Below are 16,158 nucleotides of genomic sequence, written 5' to 3'. Positions count from 1 at the left end.
GTTCAGTATTTTTGCTTCATCTTTACACTAAAAAAACTGGCAGATTAAACTAATTTTTAATATTATCCATCTTTTTACTTCATTGACTCTTAAGATAAGAACGTTTACAAAGACAAAATAGAACGGCCCCTTTAACAGAAAGGAGAAGATTTTCCGTGATTTTGCGAAGATTTTTTGAAGACTTTGCGAAGATTTTGAGAAGATTTGGGGAAGATTTGGCGAAGATTTTGTCATTGAACATCTGTCAAGTTTAAATCAGCACCCATAGTTTCTTCCCTGCGATGTTTTCCTGTATTCCCTCATTACTGGATACACTCGTTTTTTTTAAGAACTAGTCGCTACCTATTGTGCTCAAGGAGAGTGCTCAGGAACAGGTCCCATTTGCAAGAAAATGGGTGAGTCACTCTTTATTTACCGAGAAGTTTGAAAGACAGAGCACCCCTAGATGCCAGAAAACTCCTCAATATTGAGGTGGAATTGTTAACCGGGTATCACAACTTTGTTCAAAATGACATTCTGCAGTACCTCAACCTCAACTTATTCTTAAATTGTCTTATCTTTTGGCCAATTTGGAGCCTCGTGTTCTTATAGAATTGGTTTTACATGAAATATAAATCTTTGTGGTCATCAGATTTATAATAAAAGAAAGTGATTGCATAAGGCGAAGGGATGTGCATGTGAAGCGGAGATTCTCTAACGTCGCAGATTTTAAATGCCGGATATCTGCCAGCGAGATTTATTTAATTTTCGCAGCATCATTAAATTGCTACAAAACCATACAATGGCAAGGAGCAATTTCTTTTGAGAATAAAACAAATTATTTTGGCAAAAACCTTAAGCTTCATAAATCGATTTTTTCCCAACCTTGTAAAGCTTGTGCTTTTTTACTAATTTTGTTTTTGAATAATTTAAAAGAAATACTAAGTTTTTTCTAATGCCAAAAAATTGACCATGCAGAGTTTTGATCAAGGGATCTTTCTCAAAAATCGACGAGCTCTCAAACCTTATAGCCTTACGTTTTGACAAAGAACTCCTATTCAAAAACCAGTAATTCTCCAAGGGAAATCATCTTTACACATCATCGTGCTAAGACCAAATAGCACTCTAAGTATAAACATAAACATGTAGTCCTCTAACTGTTTTTTTTGGAAAAATCAACAATTTTACAAAGCCAAGAGCCTAAAATTGTGGAAAAAATTTTCGAGAATAAATCATATTTTTACGTCATCAAAAAGTGTTGAATTCGATTTTCAATATGTTAATGGGTTTTGAGTAAAATAAAAGAATTGATTTCTCATTTCTGGAAAAAGCATCGACTTTTTAGAAATATTTTTTTTTGTATAAACAAGCTAAATAAATTCTGTACAATCAGCAAGAGTTTCAATTACATTTAGTTTGGAGATAAAACTCGTATTTCCGAGCACGTAGTGATTTTGACAAAGGCAGGCTATTGCCTTGTGAAAATTATCAATTTTTTTTAAAGATCCCTTCTTCCAGAAACCAGTTAATTAGTTTCTATACAATCAGAAAACACTGGAATTTATTTAAGTTCTTTGAAAAAAGTCGTTTTTAGGACCATGGTGTGATTTTAAAGAAAGGCTCATCCTTGGCAAAAGAGTAAGGTTATAGCCTTGGAAAAACATCAACTTTTTAGAAAAAATATTTTCTTCTAGAAACCAGTTAATTAGCTTCTATACAATCAGAAAACATTGGAATTTATTTAAGTTCGTTGAAAAAAGTCATTTTTAGGACCATGATGTGATTTTAAAGAAAGGCTCATCCTTGGCAAAAGAGTAAGGTTATAGCCTTGGAAAAACATCAACTTTTTAGAAAAATATTTTTTTCTAGAAACCAGTTAATTGGATTCTATCTAATCAGAAAACACTAGAATTTATTTTAGTTCGGTGAAAAAAGTCATTTTTAGGACCATGATGTGATTTTAAAGAAAGGCTCATCCTTGGCAAAAGAGTAAGGCTATAGCCTTGGAAAAATCATCAACTTTTTTGGAAAATATTTTCTATTAGAAACCAGTTAATTAGCTTCTATACAATCAGAAAATACTAGAATTAATTTTAGTTCGTTGAAAAAAGTCGTTTTAAGGACCATGATGTGATTTTAAAGAAAGGCTCATCCTTGGCAAAAGAGTAAGGTTATAGCCTTGGAAAAACATCAGCTTTATAGAAAAATATTTTCTTCTAGAAACCAGTTAATTAGCTTCTATACAATCAGAAAACACTGGAATTTATTTTAGTTTGTTGAAAAAAGTCGTTTTTAGGACCATGATGTGATTTTAAAGAAAGGCTCATCCTTGGCAAAAGAGTAAGGTTATATAGCCTTGGAAAAATCATCCACTTTTTTGAAAAATATTTTCTGTTAGAAACCAGTTAATTAGCTTCTATACAATCAGAAAATACTAGAATTTATTTTAGTTCGTTGAAAAAAGTCGTTTTAAGGACCATGATGTGATTTTAAAGAAAGACTCATCCTTGGCAAAAGAGTAAGGCTATAGCCTTGGAAAAATCATCAACTTTTTTGGAAAATATTTTCTTTTAGAAACCAGTTAATTAGCTTCTATACAATCAGAAAATACTAGAATTTATTTTAGTTCGTTGAAAAAAGTCGTTTTAAGGATCATGATGTGATTTAAAGAAAGGCTCATCCTTGGCAAAAGACTAGGGCTATCGCCTTGGAAAAATCATCAACTTTTTTGAAAAATATTTTTTTCTAGAAACCAGTTAATTAGCTTCTATACAATCAGAAAACACTGGAATTTATTTTAGTTCGTTGAAAAAAGTCGTTTTTAGGACCATGATGTGATTTTAAAGAAAGGCTTATCCTTGGCAAAAGAGTAAGGCTATAGCCTTGGAAAAATCATCAACTTTTTTGAAAAATATTTTTTCTAGAAACCAGTTAATTAGCTTCTATACAATCAGAAAACACTGGAATTTATTTAAGTTCGTTGAAAAAAGTCGTTTTTAGGACCATGATGTGATTTTAAAGAAAGGCTCATCCTTGGCAAAAGAGTAGGGCTATAGCCTTGGAAAAATCATCAACTTTTTTGGAAAATATTTTCTTTTAGAAACCAGTTAATTAGCTTCTATACAATCAGAAAATACTAGAATTTATTTTAGTTCGTTGAAAAAAGTCGTTTTAAGGACCATGATGTGATTTTAAAGAAAGGCTCATCCTTGGCAAAAGAGTAAGGCTATAGCCTTGGAAAAATCATCAACTTTTTTGAAAAATATTTTTTTCCAGAAACCAGTTAATTAGCTTCTATACAATCAGAAAACACTGGAATTTATTTAAGTTCGTTGAAAAAAGTCGTTTTTAGGACCATGATGTGATTTTAAAGAAAGGCTCATCCTTGGCAAAAGAGTAAGGCTATAGCCTTGGAAAAATCATCAACATTTTTGTAAAATATTTTCTTTTACAAACCAGTTGATTAGCTTCTATACAATCAGAAAATACTAGAATTTATTTTAGTTCGTTGAAAAAAGTCGTTTTAAGGACCATGATGTGATTTTAAAGAAAGGCTCATCCTTGGCAAAAGAGCAAGGCTATACCCTTGGAAAAATCATCCACTTTTTTGAAAAATAATTTCCTCTAGAAACCAGTTATTTAGCTTCTATACAATCAGAAAACACTGGAATTTAATTAAGTTCGTTGAAAAAAGTCGTTTTTAGGACCATGATGTGATTTTAAAGAAAGGCTCATCCTTGGCAAAAGAGTAAGGCTATAGCCTTGGAAAAATCATCAATTTTTTAGAAAAATATTTTTTTCTAAAAACCAGTTAATTAGCTTCTATACAATCAGAAAACATTGGAATTTATTTAAGTTCGTTGAAAAAAGTCGTTTTTAGGACCATGATGTGATTTTAAAGAAAGGCTCATCCTTGGCAAAAGAGTAAGGCTATAGCCTTGGAAAAATCATCAACATTTTTGGAAAATATTTTCTTTTACAAACCAGTTAATTAGCTTCTATACAATCAGAAAATACTAGAATTTATTTTAGTTCGTTGAAAAAAGTCGTTTTAAGGACCATGATGTGATTTTAAAGAAAGGCTCATCCTTGGCAAAAGAGTAAGGCTATAGCCTTGGAAAAATCATCAACATTTTTGTAAAATATTTTCTTTTACAAACCAGTTGATTAGCTTCTATACAATCAGAAAATACTAGAATTTATTTTAGTTCGTTGAAAAAAGTCGTTTTAAGGACCATGATGTGATTTTAAAGAAAGGCTCATCCTTGGCAAAAGAGTAGGGCTATAGCCTTGGAAAAATCATCCACTTTTTTGAAAAATAATTTCCTCTAGAAACCAGTTATTTAGCTTCTATACAATCAGAAAACACTGGAATTTAATTAAGTTCGTTGAAAAAAGTCGTTTTTAGGACCATGATGTGATTTTAAAGAAAGGCTCATCCTTGGCAAAAAAGTAAGGCTATAGCCTTGGAAAAATCATCAATTTTTTAGAAAAATATTTTTTTCTAAAAACCAGTTAATTAGCTTCTATACAATCAGAAAACATTGGAATTTATTTAAGTTCGTTGAAAAAAGTCGTTTTTAGGACCATGATGTGATTTTAAAGAAAGGCTCATCCTTGGCAAAAGAGTAAGGCTATAGCCTTGGAAAAATCATCAACATTTTTGGAAAATATTTTCTTTTACAAACCAGTTAATTAGCTTCTATACAATCAGAAAATACTAGAATTTATTTTAGTTCGTTGAAAAAAGTCGTTTTAAGGACCATGATGTGATTTTAAAGAAAGGCTCATCCTTGGCAAAAGAGTAAGGCTATAGCCTTGGAAAAAACATCAGCTTTTTTGGAAAATATTTTCTTTTAGAAACCAGTTATTTAGCTTCTATACAATCAGAAAACACTGGAATTTAATTAAGTTCGTTGAAAAAAGTCGTTTTTAGGACCATGATGTGATTTTAAAGAAAGGCTCATCCTTGGCAAAAGAGTAAGGCTATAGCCTTGGAAAAATCATCAATTTTTTAGAAAAATATTTTTTTCTAAAAACCAGTTAATTAGCTTCTATACAATCAGAAAACATTGGAATTTATTTAAGTTCGTTGAAAAAAGTCGTTTTTAGGACCATGATATGATTTTAAAGAAAGGCTCGTCCTTGGCAAAAGAGTAGGACTATAGCCTTGGAAAAATCATCAACTTTTTTGAAAAATATTTTCTTCTAGAAACCAGTTAAATATCTTCTATACAATCAGAAAACACTGGAATTTATTTTAGTTTGTTGAAAAAAGTCGTTTTTAGGACCATGATGTGATTTTAAAGAAAGGCTCATCCTTGGCAAAAGAGTAGGGCTATAGCCTTGGAAAAATCATCAACTCTTTTGAAAAATATTTTTTTCTAGAAACCAGTTAATTAGCTTCTATACAATCAGAAAACACTGGAATTTATTTTAGTTCGTTGAAAAAAGTCGTTTTTAGGACCAAGATGTGATTTTAAAGAAAGGCTCATCCTTGGCAAAAGAGTAAGGCTATAGCCTTGGAAAAATCATCAACTTTTTTGAAAAATATTTTTTCTAGAAACCAGTTAATTAGCTTTTATACAATCAGAAAACACTGGAATTTATTTTGGTTCGTTGAAAAAAGTCGTTTTAAGGACCATGATGTGATTTTAAAGAAAGGCTCATCCTTGGCAAAAGAGTAAGGCTATAGCCTTGGAAAAATGATCAATTTTTTAGAAAAATATTTTTTTCTAAAAACCAGTTAATTAGCTTCTATACAATCAGAAAACATTGGAATTTATTTAAGTTCGTTGAAAAAAGTCGTTTTTAGGACCATGATGTGATTTTAAAGAAAGGCTCATCCTTGGCAAAAGAGTAAGGCTATAGCCTTGGAAAAATCATCAACATTTTTGGAAAATATTTTCTTTTACAAACCAGTTAATTAGCTTCTATACAATCAGAAAATACTAGAATTTATTTTAGTTCGTTGAAAAAAGTCGTTTTAAGGACCATGATGTGATTTTAAAGAAAGGCTCATCCTTGGCAAAAGAGTAAGGCTATAGCCTTGGAAAAAACATCAGCTTTTTTGGAAAATATTTTCTTTTAGAAACCAGTTATTTAGCTTCTATACAATCAGAAAACACTGGAATTTAATTAAGTTCGTTGAAAAAAGTCGTTTTTAGGACCATGATGTGATTTTAAAGAAAGGCTCATCCTTGGCAAAAGAGTAAGGCTATAGCCTTGGAAAAATCATCAATTTTTTAGAAAAATATTTTTTTCTAAAAACCAGTTAATTAGCTTCTATACAATCAGAAAACATTGGAATTTATTTAAGTTCGTTGAAAAAAGTCGTTTTTAGGACCATGATATGATTTTAAAGAAAGGCTCGTCCTTGGCAAAAGAGTAGGACTATAGCCTTGGAAAAATCATCAACTTTTTTGAAAAATATTTTTTTCTAGAAACCAGTTAATTAGCTTCTATACAATCAGAAAACACTGGAATTTATTTTAGTTTGTTGAAAAAAGTCGTTTTTAGGACCATGATGTGATTTTAAAGAAAGGCTCATCCTTGGCAAAAGAGTAAGGCTAGATCCTTGGAAAAAACATCAACTTAATAGAAAAATATTTTCTTCTAGAAACCAGTTAATTAGCTTCTATACAATCAGAAAACACTGGAATTTATTTAAGTTCGTTGAAAAAAGTCGTTTTTAGGAACATGGTGTGATTTTAAAGAAAGGCTCATCCTTGGCAAAAGAGTAGGGCTATAGCCTTGGAAAAATCATCAACTTTTTTGAAAAATATTTTTTTCTAGAAACCAGTTAATTAGCTTCTATACAATCAGAAAACACTGGAATTTATTTAAGTTCATTGAAAAAAGTCGTTTTTAGGAACATGGTGTGATTTTAAAGAAAGGTTCATCCTTGGCAAAAGAGTAGGGCTATAGCCTTGGAAAAATCATCAACTTTTTTGAAAAATATTTTTTTCTAGAAACCAGTTAATTAGCTTCTATACAATCAGAAAATACTAGAATTTATTTTAGTTCGTTGAAAAAAGTCGTTTTAAGGACCATGATGTGATTTTAAAGAAAGGCTCATCCTTGGCAAAAGAATAAGGCTATAGCCTTGGAAAAATCATCAACCTTTTTGGAAAATATTTTCTTTTAGAAACCAGTTAATTAGCTTCTATACAATCAGAAAACACTGGAATTTATTTTAGTTCGTTGAAAAAAGTCGTTTTTAGGACCAAGATGTGATTTTAAAGAAAGGCTCATCCTTGGCAAAAGACTAGGGCTATCGCCTTGGAAAAATCATCAACTTTTTTGAAAAATATTTTTTTCTAGAAACCAGTTAATTAGCTTCTATACAATCAGAAAACACTGGAATTTATTTTAGTTCGTTGAAAAAAGTCGTTTTTAGGACCATGATGTGATTTTAAAGAAAGGCTCATCCTTGGCAAAAGAGTAAGGCTATAGCCTTGGAAAAATCATCAACTTTTTTGGAAAATATTTTCATTTAGAAACCAGTTAATTAGCTTCTATACAATCAGAAAATACTAGAATTTATTTTAGTTCGTTGAAAAAAGTCGTTTTAAGGACCATGATGTGATTTTAAAGAAAGGCTCATATTTGGCAAAAGAGTAAGGCTATAGCCTTGGAAAAATCATCAACTTTTTTGAAAAATATTTTCTTCTAGAAACCAGTTAAATAGCTTCTATACAATCAGAAAACACTGGAATTTATTTTAGTTTGTTGAAAAAAGTCGTTTTTAGGACCATGATGTGATTTTAAAGAAAGGCTCATCCTTGGCAAAAGAGTAAGGCTATAGCCTTGGAAAAATCATCAACTCTTTTGAAAAATATTTTTTTCTAGAAACCAGTTAATTAGCTTCTATACAATCAGAAAACACTGGAATTTATTTTAGTTCGTTGAAAAAAGTCGTTTTTAGGACCAAGATGTGATTTTAAAGAAAGGCTCATCCTTGGCAAAAGACTAGGGCTATCGCCTTGGAAAAATCATCAACTTTTTTGAAAAATATTTTTTTCTAGAAACCAGTTAATTAGCTTCTATACAATCAGAAAACACTGGAATTTATTTTAGTTCGTTGAAAAAAGTCGTTTTTAGGACCATGATGTGATTTTAAAGAAAGGCTCATCCTTGGCAAAAGAGTAAGGCTATAGCCTTGGAAAAATCATCAACTTTTTTGGAAAATATTTTCATTTAGAAACCAGTTAATTAGCTTCTATACAATCAGAAAATACTGGAATTTATTTTAGTTCGTTGAAAAAAGTCGTTTTAAGGACCATGATGTGATTTTAAAGAAAGGCTCATATTTGGCAAAAGAGTAAGGCTATAGCCTTGGAAAAATCATCAACTTTTTAGAAAAATATTTTCTTCTAGAAACCAGTTAAATAGCTTCTATTTAATCAGAAAACACTGGAATTTATTTTAGTTTGTTGAAAAAAGTCGTTTTTAGGACCATGATGTGATTTTAAAGAAAGGCTCATCCTTGGCAAAAGAGTAGGGCTATAGCCTTGGAAAAATCATCAACTCTTTTGAAAAATATTTTTTTCTAGAAACCAGTTAATTAGCTTCTATACAATCAGAAAACACTGGAATTTATTTTAGTTCGTTGAAAAAAGTCGTTTTTAGGGCCAAGATGTGATTTTAAAGAAAGGCTCATCCTTGGCAAAAGAGTAAGGCTATAGCCTTGGAAAAATCATCAACTTTTTTGAAAAATATTTTTTCTAGAAACCAGTTAATTAGCTTTTATACAATCAGAAAACACTGGAATTTATTTTAGTTCGTTGAAAAAAGTCGTTTTAAGGACCATGATGTGATTTTAAAGAAAGGCTCATCCTTGGCAAAAGAGTAAGGCTATAGCCTTGGAAAAATCATCAACTTTTTTGAAAAATATTTTCTTCTAGAAACCAGTTAAATAGCTTCTATACAATCAGAAAACACTGGAATTTATTTTAGTTTGTTGAAAAAAGTCGTTTTTAGGACCATGATGTGATTTTAAAGAAAGGCTCATCCTTGGCAAAAGAGTAGGGCTATAGCCTTGGAAAAATCATCAACTCTTTTGAAAAATATTTTTTTCTAGAAACCAGTTAATTAGCTTCTATACAATCAGAAAACACTGGAATTTATTTTAGTTCGTTGAAAAAAGTCGTTTTTAGGACCAAGATGTGATTTTAAAGAAAGGCTCATCCTTGGCAAAAGAGTAAGGCTATAGCCTTGGAAAAATCATCAACTTTTTTGAAAAATATTTTTTCTAGAAACCAGTTAATTAGCTTTTATACAATCAGAAAACACTGGAATTTATTTTAGTTCGTTGAAAAAAGTCGTTTTAAGGACCATGATGTGATTTTAAAGAAAGGCTCATCCTTGGCAAAAGAGTAAGGCTATAGCCTTGGAAAAATCATCAACTTTTTTGAAAAATGTTTTCTTCTAGAAACCAGTTAATTAGCTTCTATACAATCAGAAAACACTGGAATTTATTTTAGTTCGTTGAAAAAAGTCGTTTTAAGGACCATGATGTGATTTTAAAGAAAGGCTCATCCTTGGCAAAAGAGTAAGGCTATAGCCTTGGAAAAATCATCAACTTTTTTGGAAAATATTTTCATTTAGAAACCAGTTAATTAGCTTCTATACAATCAGAAAATACTAGAATTTATTTTAGTTCGTTGAAAAAAGTCGTTTTAAGGACCATGATGTGATTTTAAAGAAAGGCTCATCCTTGGCAAAAGAGTAAGGCTATAGCCTTGGAAAAATCATCAGCTTTTTTGGAAAATATTTTCTTTTAGAAACCAGTTAATTAGCTTCTACACAATCAGAAAATACTATAATTTATTTTAGTTCGTTGAAAAAAGTCGTTTTAAGGACCATGATGTGATTTTAAAGAAAGGCTCATCCTTGGCAAAAGAGTAAGGCTATAGCCTTGGAAAAATCATCAACTTTTTTGAAAAATATTTTCTTTTAGAAACTAGATAATTAGCTTCTATACAATCAGAAAACACTGGAATTTTTTTTAGTTTGTTGAAAAAAGTCGTTTTTAGGACCATGATGTGATTTTAAAGAAAGACTCATCCTTGGCAAAAGAGTAGGGCTATAGCCTTGGAAAAATCATCAACTCTTTTGAAAAATATTTTTTTCTAGAAACCAGTTAATTAGCTTCTATACAATCAGAAAACACTGGAATTTATTTTAGTTCGTTGAAAAAAGTCGTTTTTAGGACCAAGATGTGATTTTAAAGAAAGGCTCATCCTTGGCAAAAGAGTAAGGCTATAGCCTTGGAAAAATCATCAACTTTTTTGAAAAATATTTTTTTCTAGAAACCAGTTAATTAGCTTCTATACAATCAGAAAACACTGGTATTTATTTTAGTTTGTTGAAAAAAGTCGTTTTTAGGACCATGATGTGATTTTAAAGAAAGGCTCATCCTTGGCAAAAGAGTAAGGCTATAGCCTTGGAAAAATCATCAACTTTTTTGGAAAATATTTTCATTTAGAAACCAGTTAATTAGCTTCTATACAATCAGAAAATACTAGAATTTATTTTAGTTCGTTGAAAAAAGTCGTTTTAAGGACCATGATGTGATTTTAAAGAAAGGCTCATACTTGGCAAAAGAGTAAGGCTATAGCCTTGGAAAAATCATCAACTTTTTTGAAAAATATTTTCTTCTAGAAACCAGTTAAATAGCTTCTATACAATCAGAAAACACTGGAATTTATTTTAGTTTGTTGAAAAAAGTCGTTTTTAGGACCATGATGTGGTTTTAAAGAAAGGCTCATCCTTGGCAAAAGAGTAGGGCTATAGCCTTGGAAAAATCATCAACTCTTTTGAAAAATATTTTTTTCTAGAAACCAGTTAATTAGCTTCTATACAATCAGAAAACACTGGAATTTATTTTAGTTCGTTGAAAAAAGTCGTTTTTAGGACCAAGATGTGATTTTAAAGAAAGGCTCATCCTTGGCAAAAGAGTAAGGCTATAGCCTTGGAAAAATCATCAACTTTTTTGAAAAATATTTTCTTCTAGAAACCAGTTAATTAGCTTCTTTACAATCAGAAAACACTGGAATTTATTTTAGTTCGTTGAAAAAAGTCGTTTTTAGGACCATGATGTGATTTTAAAGAAAGGCTCATCCTTGGCAAAAGAGTAAGGCTATAGCCTTGGAAAAATCATCAACTTTTTTGGAAAATATTTTCTTCTAGAAACCAGTTAATTAGCTTCTATACAATCAGAAAACACTGGAGTTTATTTTAGTTCGTTGAAAAAAGTCGTTTTTAGGACAATGATGTGATTTTAAAGAAAGGCTCATCCTTGGCAAAAGAGTAGGGCTATCGCCTTGGAAAAATCATCAACTTTTTTGAAAAATATTTTTTTCTAGAAACCAGTTAATTAGCTTCTATACAATCAGAAAACACTGGAATTTATTTTAGTTCGTTGAAAAAAGTCGTTTTAAGGACCATTATGTGATTTTGAAGAAAGGCTCATCCTTGGCAAAAGAGTAAGGCTATAGCCTTGGAAAAATCATCCACTTTTTTGAAAAATATTTTCTTCTAGAAACCAGTTAATTAGCTTCTATACAATCAGAAAACACTGGAATTTATTTTAGTTCGTTGAAAAAAGTCGTTTTTAGGACCATGATGTGATTTTAAAGAAAGGCTCATCCTTGGCAAAAGAGTAAGGCTATAGCCTTGGAAAAATCATCAACTTTTTTAAAAAATATTTTTTTCTAGAAACCAGTTAATTAGCTTCTATACAATCAGAAAACACTGGAAGTTATTTTACTTTGTTGAAAAAAGTCGTTTTTAGGACCATGATGTGATTTTAAAGAAAGGCTCATCCTTGGCAAAAGAGTAAGGCTATAGCCTTGGAAAAATCATCAACTTTATTGAAAAATATTTTTTTCTAGAAACCAGTTAATTAGCTTCTATACAATCAGAAAACACTGGAAATTATTTTAGTTCGTTGAAAAAAGTCGTTTTTAGGACCATGATATGATTTTAAAGAAAGGCTCATCCTTGGCAAAAGAGTAGGGCTATAGCCTTGGAAAAATCATCAACTTTTTTGAAAAATATTTTCTTCTAGAAACCAGTTAATTAGCTTCTATACAATCAGAAAACACTGGAATTTATTTTAGTTCGTTGAAAAAAGTCGTTTTTAGGACCAAGATGTGATTTTAAAGAAAGGCTCATCCTTGGCAAAAGAGTAGGGCTATAGCCTTGGAAAAATCATCAACTTTTTTGAAAAATATTTTTTTCTAGAAACCAGTTAATTAGCTTCTATACAATCAGAAAACACTGGAATTTATTTTAGTTCGTTGAAAAAAGTCGTTTTTAGGACCAAGATGTGATTTTAAAGAAAGGCTCATCCTTGGCAAAAGAGTAAGGCTATAGCCTTGGAAAAATCATCAACTTTTTTGAAAAATATTTTTTTCTAGAAACCAGTTAATTAGCTTCTATACAATCAGAAAACACTGGTATTTATTTTAGTTTGTTGAAAAAAGTCGTTTTTAGGACCATGATGTGATTTTAAAGAAAGGCTCATCCTTGGCAAAAGAGTAAGGCTATAGCCTTGGAAAAATCATCAACTTTTTTGAAAAATATTTTTTTCTAGAAACCAGTTAATTAGCTTCTATACAATCAGAAAACACTGGAATTTATTTTAGTTCGTTGAAAAAAGTCGTTTTTAGGACCAAGATGTGATTTTAAAGAAAGGCTCATCCTTGGCAAAAGAGTAAGGCTATAGCCTTGGAAAAATCATCAACTTTTTTGAAAAATATTTTCTTCTAGAAACCAGTTAATTAGCTTCTTTACAATCAGAAAACACTGGAATTTATTTAAGTTCATTGAAAAAAGTCGTTTTAGGGACCATGATCTGATTTTAAAGAAAGGCTCATCCTTGGCAAAAGAGTAAGGCTATAGCCTTGGAAAAATCATCAACTTTTTTGGAAAATATTTTTTTCTAGAAACCAGTTAATTAGCTTCTATACAATCAGAAAACACTGGAGTTTATTTTAGTTCGTTGAAAAAAGTCGTTTTTAGGACAATGATGTGATTTTAAAGAAAGGCTCATCCTTGGCAAAAGAGTAGGGCTATCGCCTTGGAAAAATCATCAACTTTTTTGAAAAATATTTTTTTCTAGAAACCAGTTAATTAGCTTCTATACAATCAGAAAACACTGGAATTTATTTTAGTTCGTTGAAAAAAGTCGTTTTAAGGACCATTATGTGATTTTGAAGAAAGGCTCATCCTTGGCAAAAGAGTAAGGCTATAGCCTTGGAAAAATCATCAACTTTTTTGAAAAATATTTTTTTCTAGAAACCAGTTAATTAGCTTCTATACAATCAGAAAACACTGGAATTTATTTAAGTTTGTTGAAAAAAGTCGTTTTTAGGACTATGGTGTGATTTTAAAGAAAGGCTCATCCTTGGCAAAAGAGTAGGGCTATAGGGCTATTTTTTTTTGTAATGATCATGGCGGTGACAGCACGTGTTCTCTTCGCGGTCTTCGTTTTATTCTATGCTTTCGAGTATTATGACAGCAAATCGAATGTTTCTAATAGAAATGATAACAAGGAGAAATTTCTTTTGAATGGCTGTTCGATTGGAAAGAAAGTTCTATATGGAAAGGCTTGGAGAAACTTTAAGTCTTCAAAATCTTCACGGAAGCGAATTCGTCAAAAGAGGGCCTATTCGGTTGGTTTGGAATGTATGGACCCTTACTTTAGTTTGCTGCTTTGTGGTGATGTCGAATTAAATCCTGGGCCGACAAATTCTTCTAAAAGCACCAAATATGTCGCAAGGGATGAGACTCCCGATTTCTCTGAAATTTTACTTCGACTTGAGAAGAAAATTGACGATGGCCAAGAAAGCATTATTGAAAACCAAAATCAGATGTTACTACGACTTTCAGGCATTGAGAAGGATATCGAGTATTTCAAAGTCGAAATTGACGAGATTAAAACAAAGCAATTGGCCTTAGAAGAAAGAGTTAAGTCGATGTCAGAGAATATTGCTATAAATTATGACCATGGCCGAGACCTACAATTTCTAATGGATCGCCATGAACAATATTCGCGGAAAAATTCTGTCAGGATAAGAGGAGTGTCGGAGCAAAATGGAGAGGACATTGAAATGGTAACGATTGAAACCTTGAAAAAAGAACTTGGTGTTTGTACTGAAAAACCAGAAATTGACATAGTTCATCGTGTAGGGCGCCGTCAGGACAACAAACCCCGTTCGATTCTAGTTAAATTTCTGAGTCATAAGACAAAGGAGAAGGTCATGAGAGCGAAAAAAAATGCAAAAAATGTAAAAGTAAGTGAGGATTTGGCACCAGGAATTAAGCGTATTTTTGACGAGGTAAGCTCGAACCGCAGATTTTTAAATATCGACAGTGTATGGACGATTGATGGTAGAATAAAGCTGAGATACGTCAATAATCCTAACACCTTCGAGATCAGGTCCTATGCAGATTACCATAGCGTAGTTAATTTAAAGCAATAGGATCTTGGCCGAGATGGAAAAGCTAACATAAAATATCAAGACCAAAATTCAACGTCTAGTTTACCTAAAGAACTTCATCAGAATGTGCAACAAAAATCCTGTCTATCTAATAAAAATTACCTAAACTTTTCTGTGTGGAATTTCAATGGTCTTGGAAGCTCGAAAGCCCAAAACATCAAACAGACAGGCTGTGATTTTTTTGACACAATTTTAGAAAATTCTGATTTAATTTGCTTTTCCGAAACATGGAGAGATCCTGTTGATACGTCTTTACTTTATTTAAATGATAACTTTACCGAATTCCACGAGCCTGGTTGTAAGATTCATTTAGGGGGTAGACCGTCCGGGGGCATGTCCCTTCTAGTTCGCAAATCAATCCTTAAACACGTTTCCATTGTCCTTTCTGATAGTTACCATTTTTGGTGCAAAATTGACAAAGATGGATTTGGTTGGAAACAAGATTTATATATTTGTTTTATTTATATTCCCCCAAGTAGTTCAACTATGTTGAGAACAGGGCAAGCTTTATCTTTTGAGACTCTACAATCAGAGTGTGCTTGTTACGAACGAAAAGGGTGGGTTTTATTATGCGGCGACTTCAATGCTAGAACGAATGACGTAAATGATTTTATCGAGGATGACGAAGTTGATGACTATTTGCCAATTGACGATAATTACTTGCCGGATCAACATTTAGATAAAAGGGTAAATAGAGACGTCTATCCCATTAATGCTAATGGAACCGCTTTTATTGAATTTTGTAAAGCGTCTGGCTATAGAATTATGAATGGCAGGGTTGACAAGGATAACTCTAGCAATTTCACCTGTTTTGCCAATAAGGGTAACAGTGTAGTTGATTATGCCCTTCTACGTCAAGAAAACTTTCAAATGGTTGAAAAATTGAGTGTCGGTCAGCTGTGTGAGCTCTCAGATCATAGTCCAATTGAAATTTCTATAAAAAGCTCGAATCTTTTAAATACCAATGAAACTCAGTCTGATTTCTCAGGGGTGAATCTAGATACATCTGACGAAAATAATCTCTTTCAGGATTATAAAAAACAATATTACGTCAATGATGAATCCACATTAGAAATTTTATCTTTGGCGATGGAAAGTAGCGAGATAAATAATTTTCTTAAAGATATATCAAACCAACTGGATAATGATGATCTACCTACAGAGGAAATTGTAGAATTATTGCGAACCAAAATGATAGATTTATCTGAAGCTCATTTGAATTCTAGAAATATTTTTCGCAAGACAAAAAATAAAAACAATTTCAAGTCGAAAAATAATTGCCCTTGGTTTGATGATGAATGTAAGGAAAACAAACAGTTACTAAACAACAAAAGAAAAGCATATCAAGTTGCACTGAAACTTCCCTCCAATTTTAGAGATAATCACGTGAATAATCTTAAGTCGGCTTATTTTCAACAGCGAAGGGTTTATAAGAAACTAATAAGATACAAACGCCACAGTTTCCTTGAAAATAAGAAAAAGGAACTTTGGAAGCTGAAAGGGGAGGCTCCGAAAGTATTTTGGAAAAAGTTGAAAAACAGAAAGGAAAGACCCAGTCTAAACTTTTCTAATAACCAATTATCGAATTATTTCAGTACTCTTTTAAACTCTGAAGATAATAGAGACAACAGTGTACCTGAAAACCTTGCGCCTTCTATCGACATCATGA

General features: G+C 31.4%; 1 protein-coding gene across 1 annotated transcript; it reads left to right on the top strand.

The window, feature by feature from the left end:
- Window positions 1–13,442: 13,442 nt before the first annotated feature.
- LOC148958629 (uncharacterized) lies at window positions 13,443–14,471 on the top strand. The gene has a single exon (XM_089112159.1). The coding sequence runs from the start codon at window positions 13,677–13,679 to the stop codon at window positions 14,469–14,471; it is 795 nt and encodes a 264-aa protein (XP_088968285.1). The 5' UTR covers window positions 13,443–13,676.
- Window positions 14,472–16,158: the final 1,687 nt, after the last annotated feature.

This window comes from Rhopilema esculentum, chromosome 13, assembly GCF_057945365.1.
Source record: "Rhopilema esculentum isolate cy_ngs chromosome 13, ASM5794536v1, whole genome shotgun sequence".
NCBI lineage: Eukaryota > Metazoa > Cnidaria > Scyphozoa > Rhizostomeae > Rhizostomatidae > Rhopilema > Rhopilema esculentum.
Note: the sequence above shows the minus strand (reverse complement) of the source record. Positions and strands in the feature narration are given on the sequence as shown.